The 19,134-nt window shown below is 44.8% G+C and overlaps 1 protein-coding gene across 5 annotated transcripts in view; it reads left to right on the forward strand.

The window, feature by feature from the left end:
• The window catches only part of GOLGB1 (golgin B1), a 77,901-nt gene that overhangs the window by 29,061 nt on the left and 29,706 nt on the right, over window positions 1-19,134 (forward strand). For 3 of the 5 annotated variants that reach the window (XM_068400600.1, XM_068400598.1, XM_068400599.1), the window contains 10 exons: window positions 329-466; window positions 3,238-3,334; window positions 3,957-4,109; window positions 4,879-5,031; window positions 8,697-8,855; window positions 11,607-11,729; window positions 12,168-12,281; window positions 13,986-14,397; window positions 15,076-15,167; window positions 15,467-15,566. In XM_068400600.1, coding sequence (XP_068256701.1) covers window positions 3,245-3,334; window positions 3,957-4,109; window positions 4,879-5,031; window positions 8,697-8,855; window positions 11,607-11,729; window positions 12,168-12,281; window positions 13,986-14,397; window positions 15,076-15,167; window positions 15,467-15,566 — 1,396 coding nt within the window. In that variant the 5' untranslated portion in view covers window positions 329-466; window positions 3,238-3,244. The remainder of the gene's footprint in view (window positions 1-328; window positions 467-3,237; window positions 3,335-3,956; window positions 4,110-4,878; window positions 5,032-8,696; window positions 8,856-11,606; window positions 11,730-12,167; window positions 12,282-13,985; window positions 14,398-15,075; window positions 15,168-15,466; window positions 15,567-19,134) is intronic. The other 2 variants (XM_068400603.1, XM_068400602.1) reach the window with 2 other exon arrangements.

Genomic DNA, 19,134 nt, shown 5'->3' on the forward strand with positions numbered 1-19,134 from the left:
TTTCATCCTCTAGAACTCTTTGCAGGAGGCGGAGGTCTGGCTTCTTGCCTCATGTCTTTTCGCTTCACTAACTGCTTCTCGAGCATTTTATTCTGTGGGATGAAGAGTCTGAGCTCATGCCGTACAGCATAAGAAACCAGGGCACGTCTCTGCAGCAACAGGAGAAATGCAGTTTCCCGAACAGGGAAGACTTTTAACTTTTTATGCTTATTGCAAATGACGAACTGTAATGATCCCAGAGTGTACTGTGTAGGACAGAGAATGGGCTGATTTCTTTACAGTTGGATACATTATTTTCCTCTTTTTTTTTTTTTTTTCCTCTGTCAAGAGTCTTGGTTCATTCAACCTGGTGGTACCCAAGAGATAAAAAAGAATGGCGTGAAGGACCTGTGTGTGACTGCTCTGTCTTGGAAACCTCTTCACTGCTGAATAAGCAGACCTATGAGCTACTTAGTGCATGAAGGAGGTTGGTGTTCACATGCCCTTCTCTGCTATTGATACTCTAATGTGCATTGTGACAGGCTGGGGGCCGATCTACTGGAGAGCAGCTCTGCAGAGAAGGACCTGGGGGTTCTGGTGGACAACAAGTTCCCCATGAGCCAACAATGTGCCCTTGGGGCCAGGAAGGCCAATGGTGTCCTGGGGTGCATTAGGAAGAGTGTGGGCAGCAGGTCAAGGGAGGTTCTCCTGCCCCTCTACACGGCCCTGGTGAGGCCACATCTGGAGTAACTGTGTGCAGTTCTGGGCCCCCCAGTTCAAGACAGACCAGGAACTACTGGAGAGAGTCCAGCGGAGGGTACGGAGATGGTCAGAGGGCTGGAGCATCTCTGCTCCGAGGAGAGGCTGAGGGAGCTGGGGCTGTTCAGCTGGAGAAGAGCAGACTGAGGGGGATCTTATCAATGCTCACAGATACCTCAGGGGGGGTGTCAAGGGGATGGGGCCAGACTATTCTCAGTGGTGCCCAGTGATGGGACAAGGGGCAACGGGCACAAGCTGAAATATGGGAAGTTTCATCTGAATATGAGGAGGAACTTCTTTGGTGTGAGGGTGGCAGAACCCTGGCACAGGCTGCCCAGGGAGGGGGGAGTCTCCTTCTCTGGAGATATTCAAACCCGCCTGGACGCGACCCTGTGCGACGTGCTGTGGGTGACCCTGCTTTGGCAGGGGTTGGACTAGATGACCTCCAGAGGTCCCTTCCAACCCTTAACCATTCTGTGATTCTGTGATTTTTCTACTTCTGCAAAATCAGGTGATAAGAAGGTGTGACAGCTACAGAAAAATAATGCACTACTGTTCTCTCCATTGTCAATATTTTCACACTTTAAGTGGCAATCTGGGAGCAAAGATTTTCTTACTAAGATAAAGGAGGTCAGGAATGACTGGATCATTGTAGCCAGCTTTAGAAGCCTACTTCTAGCCAAACAGAGACATCTTGTCATATTAAAAGATTCCATTTGATGGAGATAATTAGTGTAATGTAAACTTGATCTTATGGCTGATGTGAGTTGCCTAGTTTCATTTTGCAGTAGTGGAGCTGCTTTTACATTTGTATAAATTATTTTGCCATTTACAGGCGTGGACTTACAGTTGGGACAGATCTATAGCTTTTCTGTTACGAGATGTGCCAAGTGTCACATGTGACCTTTCTTCATAGAATACTAGAATGATTTAGGTCTCAAGGGACCTTGGGAGTTCACTTGGTCAAACCCGCTGCTCTTAGCGTGGCTCACTTCAGAGTTAGATCACGTTGCTATGAGCCCACTCCAGTATTTCTTATCTTCCCTGTGCATAATTTTTTTTCTAATTGAAATTTCTTATGCTGCAACTTGTGTCCGCTGCCTCATGTCCATCTGCTGAGCACCTCATAAGAAGTGTCTGGCTCTGTCTTTAGCTACCTAGTAGGTGATTATAGGGAAGACAGTAATTATATCCCTCTCCTTACCCGCTGTTCTCAAGGCTGAACAAGCCCAGCATTCTTAGCCTCTCCATATGTCTTGTGATCCAACTCCCAACCATCCTGGGGGCTTCCTGCTGTACTTGCTTCAGTTTGTCCCTGTCATTTTTGTGTATCAGGGAGCTTGAAAGTGTACCCTGCACTTCAAACGTAGTCCTACAAATGCTGAATAGAAAGGAATAATTGCTTCCCTTCACCTGCTGGCTGCAGTCTTACTAATACAGCTCAGTACATAGGTGACCACCTCTGCTGTGAGAGCACACTGCTGACTCGTGTTGAGCTTATCCACCAGCACCCCTAGGTTGTCTTCTGCAACACAGTTTTACAGCCACTTGGTCAGCCACTGTACTACTGCGTGTGTTTGTTTGAACCCAGGTGCAGGGCTCTGTATTTGCCTTTTCTGCACTTCATAATGTTTCTCTCCGTCTGTTTCTCTAGCCTGTTGAGATCCCTCTGGTTGGCAGCTCTGTGCTTTGGCTTATTAACTGCTCATTAGAATTTGGTGAGCTTACTGAGGTGGATTGGATCCCATTGTCTGGGTTAATAATGGAGAACTTAATTTGCCACTCCCCCCAGAATGGCAGATTATGTATTGCTGGCTGGTACTGCTGCATTTTTCTGGTTCTTCAGCTCCACTTGCAGGATCAGTTTAGCTCCTCAATTTCAAGGAAAGAAGGTATGCTAAGCAGCAGCCAGGAAATATATGCCCTCTACAGACTATTCCCCTATGTCAAGGTTCTGTCCTGTCCCATATGTGACATGCAGAGGTCTCATCATCTCTCTAACGTGACACACTTGCATCTATTAGCAAATGTCAGGGCTGAGTTCACCATTCCCACTACTTATTAATGGAAAGCCTCTTCTATGTATTGGCCTGTGAAGAGGTGACTTCATTTAAGAATCACTTACTCTTCTTTTGAGTAAACTGAACAGATTATGGTTCTGTAATGTCAATGTTAGGAAAGATGAAGAATGAACTATGAGGGTGACTTGAAATTTGGTATAAAAATATATTTTTCAATCATACGTACAGAGTGATGAAGGTATCTTCATGTGTCTTACCAGTGCATCCTCTGTGTTTACGTTCAGAGAGTCTGGCTGCTTTTGTTAACTTGATCATTTCTTTATCCTTGAGGTTTTACTTTGGCTTTCCTGTCTTGGCAGAGGAGATGTCTTCCCTGTAAGCCTGGTCACCTGTGTAACATCAGAGATCAGCATGAAGGGACGCTTATTCTGCTTAGCAGTTTTGACTGTAACTGTGTTCTGACTCTGTTTTGTTTTAGGCTGAAGATGCTGAGCCGTTTGTCAGGTTTAGCAAATACTGTTTTACAGGAGCTGTCAGGTGATGATGGAGATGCGGTTACTGAATCCTCTATTGCTGTAAGTACCGTGTTATCTAAAGACTTTCAGATCTTATTGAGAATTTGGGGAGTGGGAATCATTTGACTGCAGTGAGAACTGTTTCCTGCTTCTTCATTACTGAGCTGTCATTCCACTCTGCTTCTCCTATATTCCTGACCTCTTAAGTCAGCACTTTTGTGGGGCAGACCGTAATCTCCTTAGTTTCCACATCTCAAGGTGATCCTAGAAAACAAACTAGAATTAGGGTGAAGAAAGACTTTTAAGAGAACTAATAATTCTGTGTGGCAGAAAGGGGAGCTCTGCATCACTGGGTGACAGTGGAAGTCTTGATCTGTGTGTTGCCCTGTGGCACTTGAGACAGTGGATGGTGTGTGAGTGGTAGAGTCCCTCCAGTGCCACTCGTTTCAGATTTGCTGGTCTTGTGTTCACCAAAGGTGCTTTTTTTTTGGTGTATTGGCTCGTGGGCATCCTGAGCTGTCCTTCTGGGTTCACCTGATTGTGTATAGTTCGATAGGCTACATGAAATGATTGCAAGGAACAGAGTGCAGCATTGAGGAGTGGAGCTGAAGGTATAATTTGGATGCTGTGCTGCAGTCTGTTTAGACTTTTTTCCTCCAGAGCACTCGTTTCACTGTTTCAGGTACAACCTTTAGAGCCAGAAGCAGAAAGCATGGAGGAGGCACCTGAGGAGCTGTTGGAGCGCCTAGCCCAAACAGAAGAACTAGTTGTTCAGCTGAAGGATTTGATCCGAGAAAAGGATGCCCTGCTCCAGCAAAAAGAAAATGAACTCAAGGTATCATTTCTTTCATGGGGACCTGGGAGCAAGAGTAAAATGCTGCTTCAGCTTTCTGTGCAAGCCAGTGTCTGGTTTCTTTTGAACGTTTGAGACACCTGCACTAGTAAATGCATCAATTCCAGAGAATTGCTGGAATCCAAAGAATGAACCCTAACCCAAGAGATGTAGGATAGCTTCTGTTCATTTTGCCGAGGGGTATTTGCTTCTAGAGTAGATAAGTTACATCCAAGTTATGTAGCATTTTGTCTTGGAGCTCCTCAAAGCCCGTGGAGATTCCTGGTGGCTCTAATAAATACTAATATCTTTTGTGTGAAGTTTTTCTTTGCCCACTTCAGAGTGTTTGAGACAAAGAGTAGGCCGTGCTGCAGTCACCCAGCTGTCCAGTGGTTTTATGACATGTAACCAAAGATAAATATTCCGTACCCTGAGGCATGACATGAGAGACAGTGCTCTTACTTGAGATGGTATTGAGGGACTGCGTATAGTAGAGGAAGTCAAACTGAGTTTCTGCTGACTGCTGGGAGAAGTCCCTTGAGTGATCTGTCCCTTGAAGAGAAAGTACTAGAGCAGACGCTAACTATTTTGCTGTGTATAGTATTTCAGAGCAAATTTGTTTCCTAAATGTGTTTTAATTAGCACTGTTACTGGGGAGGCAGGTTTGGACAAAGAATGGCAGACTGACAAATACTGTAACTTTCCCAAGTGGTGCTTTCAGGGTGTAGCACTGGAATTTTAAATGCAGTCAGCTTGTATCCTTCTTTTTCAGGAAGAGCGAGAGGCTGCAGATGCTAAGCTGATGAAGCTTAAACTTCAGGCCAAAGCCAAACTGGCCTCGCTGAACAAACGCATTGAGGAGCTGACAGAGAAAGGATCACCGTTGCCTGCACAGACCTTATCAGAAGAGCAAGTGTGTCCCAAGGTTGGGAGAACAGCGCTTCTTAAAAGATGTTAGCCTCTACTGACAATCTGGTGCCACCCTCTGTTTTAGGTCCCAGTGAGCTAGCAGCTCTTATCTCTCTTGTTAGCAGGACATTCATAGTTCCAGCAAGGATGTTTATGCTGTAGGAAGCTGGTCTGCCCAGCTTCCTCATACTTCAGATGCCCTTGGAGTGCACAACTTGATCTCCTCAAGAGTATGGGCCACTTTCACTTTGCATACCTTCAGTGATCTGTTGTAGCGAAGTTCTTTCCTGCAGAAATCACATGTCTGTCTGAGCTGTAAGTTTCAAAATGTCATGTGAGTACAGCAAAGGAGAGGGAAGGTTGGCTGAAGTACAAGAACAAGGAGGTAAGGAGGTCATTAAAATTGAAAGGCAGTAACTTAAATGTAAAAAAATATAATTATATATATTTTCCAGCCATGGAGTTTCCTGTGCCACCACAAAGTTTTATGGTTAACGAGCCATGATTGTGTAAAGCTAGGTAAAAAATGAGGGGAAACTGTCCTGTAGCAAGACATTAAAGAAGCTATTAGCTACTAGCTAGAAACTCCCATTGGAGCTGGTAATTTTTGAAAACTTCAAATTGTTCTGCTGACCACATAGTTTTGAGAGAAGTGTGATAGAAGTCCAGACAGATCGCAGGACATCAGATGATGCTCATTAAACCAAAGAAGATAAGGGTTATTTGAAACATTGGAAAAAAAGATCATAGGAAGCATTAAAAGGTGAGTGTGAGAGCTGTCAGGTGAGAGGTGACTACTAGTGGAGTAAAGATTGCTTCCATGACTTGTGCTTACTATTTTTGATTGATGGCATCATAAAATCATAGAAATGTGCTACTGTAATTCACTTCACAATACAATCTTGAGAAACTTTCTCAATGCAAAGCAGCATTTGGTTTTCATACAGGAAGAACTGGATGATCTTGAGGATTGACATAATATAAAAACAAAGCAAAATTTAATGAGTGCAAGATCAAGCACTTGTGGTATTCTGCCACTGTATGCTGCAAGGCCATGAAAGAAATCCCCTGGCTGCAAAGGACCCCGAAGGCTGTTTGACTGTGTCACTTCGCATGGCTGTCCTGCTCCCGAGGCTGCTTTTAATTTATTCATGTGTAGCACGTATAGACCTGTGTGCTGTTGTATTACTTTGTGTAGACTTGCTGTTATGCACTAATTAGTGTTCTTGCTTCAAAATTCAGATTTATCAGTTGAAGAAGGCAAAATGAGAGAGCTTATCATCAGTTAGTCAGGGTGATGTAGGTTTTACATAAAGAGAACCCTACTCTTTATGTAAGGCAAGCAGTTATCCTTCCAACTACTGTACTAAGAATGGCAAGGCCCCATGTGAAGTGTTGTCATGTTCTGTTCACTTGGAATTAGGAAAGATGAATTCTGAGAGCAGCAAAAGACTTTCCATCCTCTTCTCACGTTAGTCGCTGCTTTTATTAGACACCAAAGTAGCTCGGCTGCTTAGTCAGCCAAAGGCAGAAAGGAAACATCATTTCTTTCTGCAGTTGTAAGAGGAAGGTAAGCACCAAGGAAGGGGGAGAACTGTTACAGTGAGAGGACAGTACTGACAGGTGAATGGGTGGGTGTAAATTAGCCATTAGGAAAAATGGCCTTCTAATTAGAGGAATGAGGTCTTGATACAGTCTCCAGTGGAAATGGTGCAGACCAGAGCCTTATTGGTTTTGGGTGAGAACTTCATTTAACAGAAATGGTGTTAGGGCAGTTACCTGCAATATTACGTATTTGACCCAGAAGGCACTTTCTAGATACTTTGTTGTAAGGGTCGACCTACTGAGAAGCTACAGATTCCTCTATTTATTTATAATTATTTCCCCAAGAAGATGGTGTCTTGAGTAACGATGATATTTCCTAGACAGATACCCTGTCATTTGAAGATGAAAAATTTAGGTTAGGCTTGCATGTCGTGCTGAGGCATTGAACATCAGTGGTTCCTTTTGGAAATCATGAGGGATAAGTATAGCCAAGGGCTTTTTTTTCCTCTCCATGATGGGGGCCCATGGGAAGGCTGTATTTTAAGTATCTCATTGGTACTGTTACTTTCTGGGCTTTTAACAGAGTGCCTCATTTTCAGGAGAATCAAAATATCATCTTATATCTTTCTGTTAAGTGGTTGGTATGTGTACACAGAACAATTGAGGCTCCTCTTAAACTTTCAAAGCAGGTAAACAGGAATTATGTTCAGATAAAAGCATTTATACATTTTGGAAAAACTTGACATTTGAAAACTTGAGCTCTGGGAACTTTGTGACTGTGCTACTGTCCTTAATTTGGTACTCCCTGTAGTGGCCAGTGTGCAAGGACTTTATCAGAAGCTTTTCCAAGTCCGACTGTAAATATCAATCCTGAAAGCTAATCCCAAGTAAGCAAAAACTAATCCACCCATCTTTACCCTCTAGCAACTGCTTTGCCCCAGCCTAATAAGTTATGTATATCCCTGGCTGCTTAAAGCTTCCCGCGCTTCTGTTCTTTCTTTTTTTTCGTGTTCTACTTCTAAGCTTAAGTGCAATTAAAGCTTTCCTTGTCTGTCTGTTCTACCTGCTTCCAAAGACCTTCTCTGTAGGTGACACATCCTTTGAGGAACAGGAGCTTCTTACTTATTCTTATTACACTGACTTACAAGTCCTTCTAAAAGCCTTCATAAATTTTTCAGAATGTGTTTAAAGGACATAAATACTCGGTAGACTGTAACAAGGAAAAGGAAGGATGCACATTTTATAGATATTCAGTCAAAAATCCCCAGCACTAAGTGCTTGAAGTAGTTGGGAGTGCCGAGATGATGATAATGGAAGGATGTTTTTCCTGCTTCTCAGTGACAGTGTTGATATGCTGGACGTAACCTCTGTGTTAAGTAGGTGTACAGCTGTGGTGTTGGAGAATTGCCTGCTGTACAGATGGTCTTTGAGAGGAAAGACAGAGTGCAGATGTAGTGTGCTAGTGTGTCTGAGCAGACAGAGCTTCAGCACATGTTTTGTGTGAAATGTTTAAATCCCAATTTAAATTTCGTGCTCATAAACATGGGATTTTAGTGCCTCAGAGTACAGTAGAACTGATAATTGTTTGCATGTTCCTTGGCTTATTTCTATAAATCCCTTTAGTCTAAAGAGATTTCCATGGGCATTTTCTGTAGTCTAGAATGTTTAATGTCTGCCTCTTTATCATGTGGAGAATATTCTTGCTAATTAAAAAATATTGCTAATTAAAAAATATTTCATTTCTGGTATTAGAGAAATCTGAAATGAAAAAGCCTCACAAATCAAGGTGGTCATATTGTAGATTATGTATTATATTTTATTTAATGATATGATTTACCTTAGTTGATATGGTAAGCATTCATGGTAAGCTGTTCCAAAGTGATTTGACACTTCCCAATTAAAGACGTCTTGTGCATATCTACACAGAAATAGGGAAAATAGTTACTTAATGTAGGACAACTTCATTTAAAGAAACAAAGAAAATATAAAGTTAAGAAATGAAGAAATGTAGTAGAAATAAGCATCTGTTTAGGCGTCAAGAGTGCAGTAGCATTATAATTTTTTTTTAATTGACCAGTAGTACTGATCAGTTTACTTTCTTCTGTTTCTTTTCTTCCCACTTATTTCCTCTTGCAGTGTCAGAATAACCAAAATACAAGTGAAGGACAGAGAGAGGAAGCGGAAGCACTAAAAGAGCAGCTCAGGGACCGAGAGGAGACTGTTCAGGACCTGAAGGAACAGCTGGCTCTAGCCAAAGGGAATCTGAAAGATGCTGAAATCAAGTATGCAACACAGGTACACAAAAATTTCTCTATTCATCAGTCTGTGTGTGTGTGTCTCTGTTTGCCACCCCACCACTTACACTAGCATGATAGAATAGGATGGTTCAGCTGGAAGGGACCTACTATGATCACCTACTCAACTGCCTGACGGCTTCAGGGCTGACCAAAAGTTGAAGCATATTATTAAGGGCGTTGTCCAAATGCCTCTTAAACACTGACAGGCTTGGGGCATCGCCCACCTCCCTAGGAATCCTGTTCCAGCCTGTGACCACCCTCTTGGTAAAGAAATGTTTCCTAATGTCAAGTCTGAATCTCCCCTGATGCAGCTTTGAGCCATTCCCATGTGTCCTGTCACTGGATGATTTAAGAGGGACAGTTGTTCCTGAGGACGTGCTCCTGCTAGGGAATGTGGCTAAATCCTGTAGCCTGACAGAGGCAAGGTTGCCAAAGCTCCATGCCCCCTAGTCCAGCCAGTAGCATGGCTGAGAATGTGTTCCCAGCAGGCCAGCCACGTACGTAACACAGACAGAAGCACCCAGCACTCCCATGAACACCAACAGTGCCAACAGCCTGCCCCTGTTCCCCTCTATGGCAGCTCAGGTGAGAGCAGTAAGAATATGTGCAGATGTACGTTGTGGATCTCACCAACAGCTGTGCTTAGTCTCACCCAGCCTGCCCAGTAACTGACCCCTGGATCCAAGTCTCCCCAGTTGCTGACATGTGGACATGCGAAGCCCCAGGGCCCACAGCTCCACTCCAGCTGCTGGTGCAGACCCACTGCTCACACACACGTGTGCACAGAGCTGGCTGGGACTCCTCTCGTCACTCCCAGAGCCAGCCCCTCTGTGCTGGCTCGCTTTTAGGAAAATGTGGGCATTAGTGCATGTGTGCACAAACACCCTCTCCCCGCCATCACCACCACGCCTGCCCAGGGCTCCCCTGCCCCCTTTCAGTAGCCAGCCTGCTGCGGTCTTATCCTTAGAGACACAGACACACACATGCACCCTGACCAGGACTCTCCTGGCCCCTCTGGTAGCCAGCCTCCCTGTGTTCTCACTCTTAGAGACATGCAGGCATGCACACAGCTGACCAGGACTCTCCTGGTCTCTCTAGTAGCCATCTCCCTTACAGATTCACACATACACAAAAGTAGGTTTTGTCCTTAGGGACCCCCAAGACCCTTTGGTACCTGGCAGCTGGCCAGAACTCCCCTTGTCCAGTAGCCAAGTCACCCTTGGGCGCCATCTCCTCTCTGTCCTGGCACCCAGGCTACTTCACCTGCTTGCCAGCTAGTCCAGCCTGATACTCGCTAGTGATCATACATTCACTTGCACACTCACACTTGTTCCAGTTTCTGGCGCCATGTACACACACACCTTCTGTGTTGTGGTCCCGCTGCAGTTGCTGGCACTTAAGTTCACTTGCCCTAATCTCCACTTGCTGGCACTGTGGAAACACAGGCCCATTGACCTATGGTCTGATTCCAGTTACTAGCACTTAGACCCCCCCATACACACACAAATGCACACTGAATAGAGACCCTCTCCCGCAATGAAAGGGTTAGAAATGGTGTTTAGTAAGAAGACAGGACAGACTGGTGCAGGGCATGGCCAGACAAGCACGTTGAGCAGCCACTGTTTACACAACTGGCTGTTTTTAATTCTCTTACCCTCTATGTTTTTGGTTTTGTTCCTTCCCACATCACCTAGGTTCATCTGTTTCCCTGCCTTTGGTTCCTCCTCTAAACATTCCATAAGTCTTTTGCAATCCCCAAATGCTCTTCATCTGTGTCCTGTACCCCTAGGCAGTAACCACCCTTGGTGCAAAAGGTGCTCTGCAGTTGAGTCATCTTAATGGGTTTCACACTTGGACGATGGGACTGACGACTCTGAGGATGGGGGGAACAGATGCTGGAAGGGCCTGGACGGGGTGTCCCTTCCTCAGAATTTGAGTTCTTCCCTGTCTACTGTTGCTGTTCGGTGATGGGCTTTGGGAAGAGTATTCTTTCAGCTCCCAGACCTGCCATTGGCTCTGTGTTCTACTGTGGATGTGCAGAGGAGCTTTTTATCACTTACTGTTACATTGCATTTATTTATGGCAAGTTTTTTGTTAATACTGTGAATTGCAGGTTTAGCTTTTGATCTGTGGATTGAGCTGCATCCCATACAAATAAAAACTTAGAAGTTTTATGAACTTGTAATTATATAGTAATTATATTTTTTTATCATTCTGCATATTTGTAGATGAAATTCTATGGTTTTTTGCTTTCTGAATGTCCTGGTTTGGCCTCCCGGGGGGGAGGTGGGGGGGGAATAACAGAGAGCATCTGCCGCAGGTTTAATAGCCGGCCCAGCTTTAAACCCTGACACTGGGATTTGAAATATTATCAGTTAATATATACATATTAGTAGGATAAAGATATAGAATCACAGAGTGGTGAGGGTTGGAAGGGACCTCTGGAGATCATCCAGTCCAACCCCCTGCCAAAGCAGGGTCACCCAGAGCATGTCGCACAGGGTCATGTCCAGGCGGGTTTTGAGTATCAGAAGGAGACTCCCCACCCTCCCTGGGCAGCCTGTTCCAGTGCTCTGGCACCCTCACAGTAAAGAAGTTTTTCCTCATACTCAGGTGACATATAGGATTATCAAGCTGAAGACCCCATGACACACATAATATGCTGGTGCATGTTGAAAGCAAGCCTGCATGGCTGTCAAATTCATAACCATCTTGTTTTGGTTTTTTTTTTTGTGGCCTATGTTTTCAGCTGAGCTCCCTGCAGGAAGTGATTCAGGAGAAGGAAGCTCTCCTAGAAGAGCAGGTCCAACAGCACCAAGCTGAATTACTCAAGAGAGTGGCCCAGTCAGATCTGGAAGTAGAGATGCAGCAGGTATAGTTGATATAATAATCTTTTTGTAGGAGGAGAAAGAAAAAGAAATTTTACCAGTCTGAAGACACCCTGAGAGAGCAGTTCTCATCGAAGTAACTCAGAAGGGGTGAGAGGAGGTGTGATTTGATTGTTTGGGTTTTTTGGGGATGCTAGTGTGGACATTCAGAGTCCTAGCTTCAATCAGCTGATTTACTATCAGTTGAAAAAAAAGAACAGTTAAAAAGAAGTATTAAATTATTGTGCTCCAGTTCCCTATTTGTGAGACAACGGTGAGCTCTCTGTACTGCACCAGGGCTCCAGAATAAGTGTCAACAAAAATGAAATTATTCAGGCTATTAAAGTACTCTGTTATGACAACTAGGTGTATGGATGAAACCAGGAAATCTGGCCGCCTTATGTTAGCTTCCCAGATACGGTATAGCACTGTCTCTCTCACAGAACCTGTGTACGCTTCAGAGAAAGCTAGAGGAGCAGGAAGGAGCTCTACTGGGACGAACTCAGGTGGTGGAATTGCTGCAGCAGGAATTACGTGCTGCTGAACAACAAAACCAGGTACCTTTTCCATGGTTTGCTCATTGCCTTACTCTCATGTGTAAGTGGTGGATGGGGCCTTTGTCACTAGCTCAGAACTTACCAGGTTAGCTTGTTTCTGGCACATGAGATCAGCTGGGGGGCTCCCTTGGGTCAGGTCTTAGAGCTGCAGGTTTGTATGCAGAGCTTATAGTAGATCCAGCCAAACAACAGGGATAGGGATGGTGCAGCAGCCATCTAATGACCCAGATTGTGGGCAGGTGGACAGGGACAGAATCTGTCCATACTCCATACTGCTGACTGATGCATTCAAAGCCATCAAATACACAACGCTTTGCCTAAGACAGAAGTGCCTAACACGGTGCTGCTGCAGCTACACTGTTTCTGGACTGCAGTATCCAGGCCAGATCAGAGTGTAGGCAGATATTCTTTGGTTTGTCTTGCTGAGAACTTGGTAATATGATGACATAGTGTCCAGAGTGGTTTTGGCTCTCACTTATCCTTTTGGAGTGTAAGGAGAATGACATCGAGTCTGTGCATATATGACTATACGTACATGTGCCCTTGAGACAGGGGTTAGTATGCAATCACTTAGAAGGCTTGTTTGCAGATATAGGATGAGTGTATTTTTAACTTTTTTCCAATATCTGAACTTCTGAAAACTGTTCTCCATCCCTTTAGAAGAGACTTACACTGTATCAGTCTCACGTTAGTAGGCTGCACAGTCTCCAGCCAGCCTAGTGCTGAACCTCACTTTGATAACTTTTACACACTTATATACCACTCTATTTTCTTCTCCTATGTCCCAGCCAGGCACAGTGGTGGGACCTCTTACCACCAGGAAGAGGTGAAGAACCTCAGTGAGCTGACTTGTACTCCCTACTGTTTACATTGCTCACCAGGGTGTTTCATGGCGTGACGGCATCATATCTTCATGGCATGGTTGTTGGGGTCCCCTGACTCCTTCTCTGTGTCTTTGACTCCCCTCATACACATTATATGGTCAGAGGGAGACCTCGGTACATGTATAAACTTGAGGCCACGTGGCTGAAGCTGCTCTTAGTACCCATAAAGGGAGCTCCTCGTCAGCCTCCTCCTGAAACTGGCTGTGCTGACTGTCCACAGCTCCAGGAGGAGGAAGTTTGACAAAAGGAATTCTGGCAAGTGTAGGGTCCATTTCTCTTCCTTGGTTGTCTTAAATCTCTGTCAGTGTCAACCAGCTTTCTTGGATCTTTCTTGAAGCAGTGAGCACTGTGTGGAGCACTCTGTTACATCCAGTTTCCTATTTCAGCATTTTTGACTCCCTTTCACATACACACTTTTGTTCTGTTTTTTAATTGTACTCTGTAATTGTTGAGTTCCCCCTCTTCTGTTGTAGTCCTTCCTCCCCTTTTTGGGAAGCTTTCTTTCCTCTAAAAGAGAACTTATGACCACTGTTCTATTGTTTCTTTCCTCTACATTGCCCTCCTGTAAATTAAGACTTATCTTTTCTTTACCAAAATTGAGAGTGCTTGTTTCTCCCAGCATTGCTTTCTTGGAATTTGTGGATAGTAGGGCAGTTTCTTTCTAACAAATTCAGATTTCTGCAGTGTTTATTTCCTCCTTTATGCTACTTAGATATTTGAAAAGAATTTAATGGCAATTTAAAAATATAATTCAGGTACTCTGCTTTGGCAATGTATTGAACTAGTTGAAAGTTAAATTGATTTCCATATCCTTTTACAGACACTCCTAGATCAGTGCCAGAAGATGGAAGTGGATCTAAGCTCCTTGAGGGATGTGCTAGATGCAGAGAGACGGGAGTCACAGGATCTCAGAGAGAAGATGGAGCTGGAACTAGCTGAGAGGAAGCTGTCCTCCCATCGCTTGCAGGAGGAGGTGCAGGGTCTCTTGGAACAGCTGGAAGAGGCAAGAAGAGCACAAGCTGAATTAGAGGTGAAGTATAAAGACCTGGAGCAGGAGCAAAGGCTGGAGGTGGAAGAGAAAAACCTGCAGATCAGTTGTCTTAAGGTGGCTGAGCAAGAGCTGCAATCCAGCCATGCTGCCCTTGTAGCTGAGAATGATCAGCTGAAACGGGATGTTGACCGGCTGTTGGTGGTGTCTGCCGAAAACAGTGCTACAGTACAGAAGCTACGGGGTGAGCAAGCACAGCAGTGTGGTCAGGCAGGTTCTCAAGAGCCTGAGGATCATTGGGTTGCTGTCTATTTGGCTTTGGTTTTGTTAATAGCTCATAAGAAAGTCTTGGTATAACAATTCTTCATTGCATAGCAACACGGGAGTGGTTGTACTGTATCAAGCTAAAGCTCTCTCTGGTGCAATCCCACCTTTCTGTCTTTGGCAGTGACCAAAGCCAGTTGCAGGAGGAGGAGCATAAGAGTAGGGCAGCATATATGGTGCTTTCCTGTGTGCTGTCCCAGTCCACAATCTTTTGAAGCTTATGGATCTCTTAAGCCAGATGTATTTTTTGAATTAATTTTAATAACTTCTTGGATTTTTTCCATCAACTTATGTAAGTTCTTTTTAGACGTGCCACATTCTTCAGAGTCTGAATTTCTACTGAAATTATAAGTAAAGCAACCAAGGAAAGCAAACTGTACCGTTTTCTCTGTAGGCTTGTATTATAACTAATAACATCGATCTTGCCTCAAGCTATTATTTCAAATTGATTTTCTTCCAGCTCCTTTATGACCCAAAACTGAAGCAGTGACTGAGAGATAAGGGATCTCATATACCGTTGTGCATATGTGTAAACTGTATATATTTCAGCAAAAAAAGGCAAGAACACACCTTAACTCCCCTTTTTCCCCTCCATTAGATGAACTTGTACAGAAATCTGAAGAATTTGTCTGCTGTCAGAATGAGCTGAAATCCCAGTCAGTAGTGCAGGTCTCTGAGTTGAAGAAACAGGTATGATCTTTTCATATGAGTCTCCTGAAATTTTCCCATATGTTGAAGGACTGATGCTGGATGAAATGCTTGGAATTACATTTTTGTGATGTGTTGCCTGAGAAAGGCTCTTATGGGTTCTCTCAGCTGATGGGCAGACGTTATGACTATGGAAACCTGGGAAAAATAGGAGTCAATTTGAGTAATTTAAAAGTTGCCCATTGATTTGTTGAAAGGTTAACTGAAAAATCAAAGACTAATGTGTATGTACAAACTGTACTGAAATTTATCTTTCTCCTCTCCATCCTATGTTTAAACAGGATGAAACAACTTCACAGGAAAAAATAATACATCAGGAAGATCAGAATGGAACTTCACTCCTACCCACAGAAAATTTGGAAGGACAGAAGACTGAAGGTGGTATGATTATCTTATCTATTTTAATATTCTTAAAACCATAGAATCATGGAATGGTTTGGGGTGGAAGGGACCTTAAAGACCATCTAGTTCCAACCCCCTGCCATGGGCAGGGACACCTTCCACCAGACCAGGTTGCTCCCAGCCCCATCCAACCTGGCCTTGAACACTGCCAGGGAGGGGGCAGCCACAGCTTCTCTGGGCAACCTGGGCCAGGCTCTCACCACCCTCACACCAAAGAATTTCTTCCTCACATCTCATCTCAATCTCCCCTCTCTCAGTTTAAAACCGTTCCCCCTCGTCCTGTCACTCCAGGCCCTGTCAAAAGCCCCTCTCCAGCTTTCCTGTAGCCCCTTCAGGCACTGGAAGGTGCTAGAAGGTCTCCCCGGAGCCTTCTCTTCTCCAGGCTGAACAGCCCCAAGAATGGTAGAGCAAATTTTGTGTTCCAAGAGACTGTGCAGTTGCACATTCTTAGATTGTACAGAATAAGATATAGCTGAAGTAGTAGCTCCTCCCTGATACAAAATGGTGCCAGTCTGCAGGTGCTGCTTCTGGGGGGTGTATTTTTGATAGCTTTTGCTGGAACAGTGAAGGACCCGTACATATGGTACATTAAAATAAAAAGACAATTAGTTTGGTTTTAAGTGCCTAGACATGTAGACTGGTAGCAGTAATATCACCACTCCATCAGAATTATAGTTTAAAAAGATGGGTTCGCACAGTTGTTGACTTTAGGGTATGGTGCACTATGGCAATAGGCTGTCTCGATTTTGGCAGAAATAGATTCCTTTTGCTTCCTGTCATTCAGAGATAGACCCTCTTTGTAAGAATCCTGATGGGGGAATAATCACCAATAAACCAGATTCCTGCAGTCCCAGAACATCTCCCTTCTCTCTTTTTATTCCATGAACTCAGAAATGCAGGTCTTTAATGGACTTCAAGACATCATTTAGAATCATAGAATGGTTTGGGTTGGAAGGGACTTTTAAAGATCATCTAGTCCAACCCCACTGCCCTGGGCAGGGACATCCTTCACTTGTTCAGGCTGCTCAAAGCCCCATCCAACCTGATCTTGAACATGTCCAATGATGGGGCAACAGACAACTTCTCTGGACAACCCAAAGAGAAGAATCCCTCTTGAAAGACTGTAATAAGGCCTTCGTGGAGCCTTCTCTTCTCCAGGCTGAACAACCCTGACTCTCAGTCTTTCTTCATAGGAGAGATGTTCCAGCCCTCTGATCATTTTCGTGGCCCTCCTCTGGACTCACTCTAACAGATCCATGTCTGACTTGTACTGGGGGGCCCCAGAACTGGACACAGTATTCCAGGTGGGGTCTCACAAGAGTGGAGCAGAGGGCGAGAATCGTCTCCCTTGACCTGCTGCCCACACTTCTTTTGACGCAGCCCAGGATATGGTTGGCTTTCTGGGCTGCAAGTGCACGTTGCCAGCTCCTGTCCAATTTTTCATTTACAAAGTCCTCCTCTGGAGACCTCCTCTCTATCCATTCAACCCCTGGTCTGTACTGATACTGGGGTTTGCCCCAGCCCAAGTGCAGCATGTTGCACTTGGCCTTGTTGAACTTTATGAAATCCACACAGGCCCACTCTTCAAGCTTGCCAAGGTCCCTCTGGATGGCATCCCATCCCTCTAGTGAAGCAGCTACACCACTCAGCTTGGTGTCATCTGCAAGGTTGCTGAGGGTGCACTCAATCCCACTGTCTATGTCATGAGTGAAGATAGTAAATAGTATTGGTCCCAGTATGAACCCTTGAGGGACATCACTCGTTACTGGTTTCCACTTGGATACGGAGCCATTGGCTATAACCCTTTGCACACAGCCATCCAGCCAGTTCCTTATCCATCTAACATTCCATCTGTCAAACCCATATCGCTGCAATTTAGTGGCAAGAATGTTGGGGGGGACCATATCAAAGGCCTTACAGAAGTCCAGCTTTTAATTCTGATATCATGCCCTGAGTTAAGATTGAGTATATCCAAAATGTGCCTGGAAGGCTTTCATCAGCTTGCTTAAAAAGCGGGTCCTTCCTCCACTGAAAGGAATTCCACCTGAAGAATGCAGGGACTTGTGGAGCTTCACTGTCATGTTACTTAAAAGGTCTTTCCCAATGCGTGTTTACCTGCATGTTTGCTTCAAAACAAACTTTTTTGGTTGTAATTCTGTTTCCAGTGGCTGTGTTGAACACTTGGTTACTGACATTTTCTAACATTTAAACACTGGGAGACGTAATTTCTTAATAAAACACCAAAAGATTAAATGGAAGCATGTAAAAAATCATCATCTTTCAAACCTCCTCTAGATTCTGAATACTTTGTTACTCCTCTTCATCTCCTGATGACTTAGAGGACAGGCAGGCGATCGGTCCCAGTCAGCATGGGTTTATGAAAGGCAGGTCGTGCTTTACTAACCTGATCTCCTTCTGTGACAAGGTGACCCACTTAGTGGATGAGGGAAAGGCTGTGGATGTTGTCTACTTAGACTTCAGTAAAGCCTTTGACACCATTTCCCAATGCATTCTCCTGGAGAAACTGGCTGCTCACGGCTTGGATGAGTGCACGCTTCATTGGGTAAAAAACTGTCTGGATGGCCAGGGCTAAAGAGTTGTGGTGATGGAGTTAACTCCAGCTGGGGGCCGGTCACCAGTGGTGTTCCCAGGGCTCAGCGTTGGGGCCAGTTCTGTTCAATGTCTTTATCGATGATCTGGACAAGGGGATCGAGTGCACCCTCAGTGAGTTCGCAGACGACACCAAGCTGGGTGGGAGTGCTGATGTGCTGGAGGGCAGGAAGGGTCTGCAGAGGGGTCTGGACAGGCTGTATCGATGGGCCGAGGCCACTGTGTGAGGGTCAAGGGCAAGTGTTGGGTCCTGCCCTTGGGGCACAACAACCCCCCGCACCGCTACAGGCTGGGGGAAGAGTGGCTGGAAAGTGCCTGGTGGGAAAGGCCCTGGGGGTGTTGGTCGATGGCGGCTGGATATGAGCCAGCAGTGTGTCCTCTTCGGACACCGGCCATAGCAGAAGGGGGCAAGACCCCCGTGATCCCCCTGCTTTATACTGAGAATGATGTATATAGGATGCAATACCTTCGTTGGTCAATTTTGGGTCACCTGTCCTGTCCGCTCCTCCCTGGAGATGCGAGCCTTCTACGGCTCTGCACTCATAAATAGTGAGGAATTTAGGAGTGACCTTGGTTTCTCTAAGAACAAGGACAGCAAGAGCCTTTCTGCATAATATCCCTACCGGTGCCTCAGTGATAACTACAAACTTGGAGCGTTATCATCAGTCCTAGAAGCAGACACTGTCTGCAAACATGCAGTTTGTTTCAGAAAGTGCAGTTACCGAGAAGAAGCTTAGCTGAAAGTAAAAATCACTGAAAGGAAAATTGGTTTTGTTTTAGGCCAAACCAGGACACCAGGGAGGTGGCGGAGTCACCATCCATGGAGGGATTTAAAAGACATCTAGACGTGGCACTTAGGGACTTGGCAGTGCTGGGTTAATGGTTGGACTTGATGATCTTAAAGGTCTTTTCCAACCTAACCGATTCTATGATTCTA

This window comes from Nyctibius grandis, chromosome 5 (genome assembly GCF_013368605.1).
Source record: "Nyctibius grandis isolate bNycGra1 chromosome 5, bNycGra1.pri, whole genome shotgun sequence".
Lineage (NCBI taxonomy): Eukaryota > Metazoa > Chordata > Aves > Nyctibiiformes > Nyctibiidae > Nyctibius > Nyctibius grandis.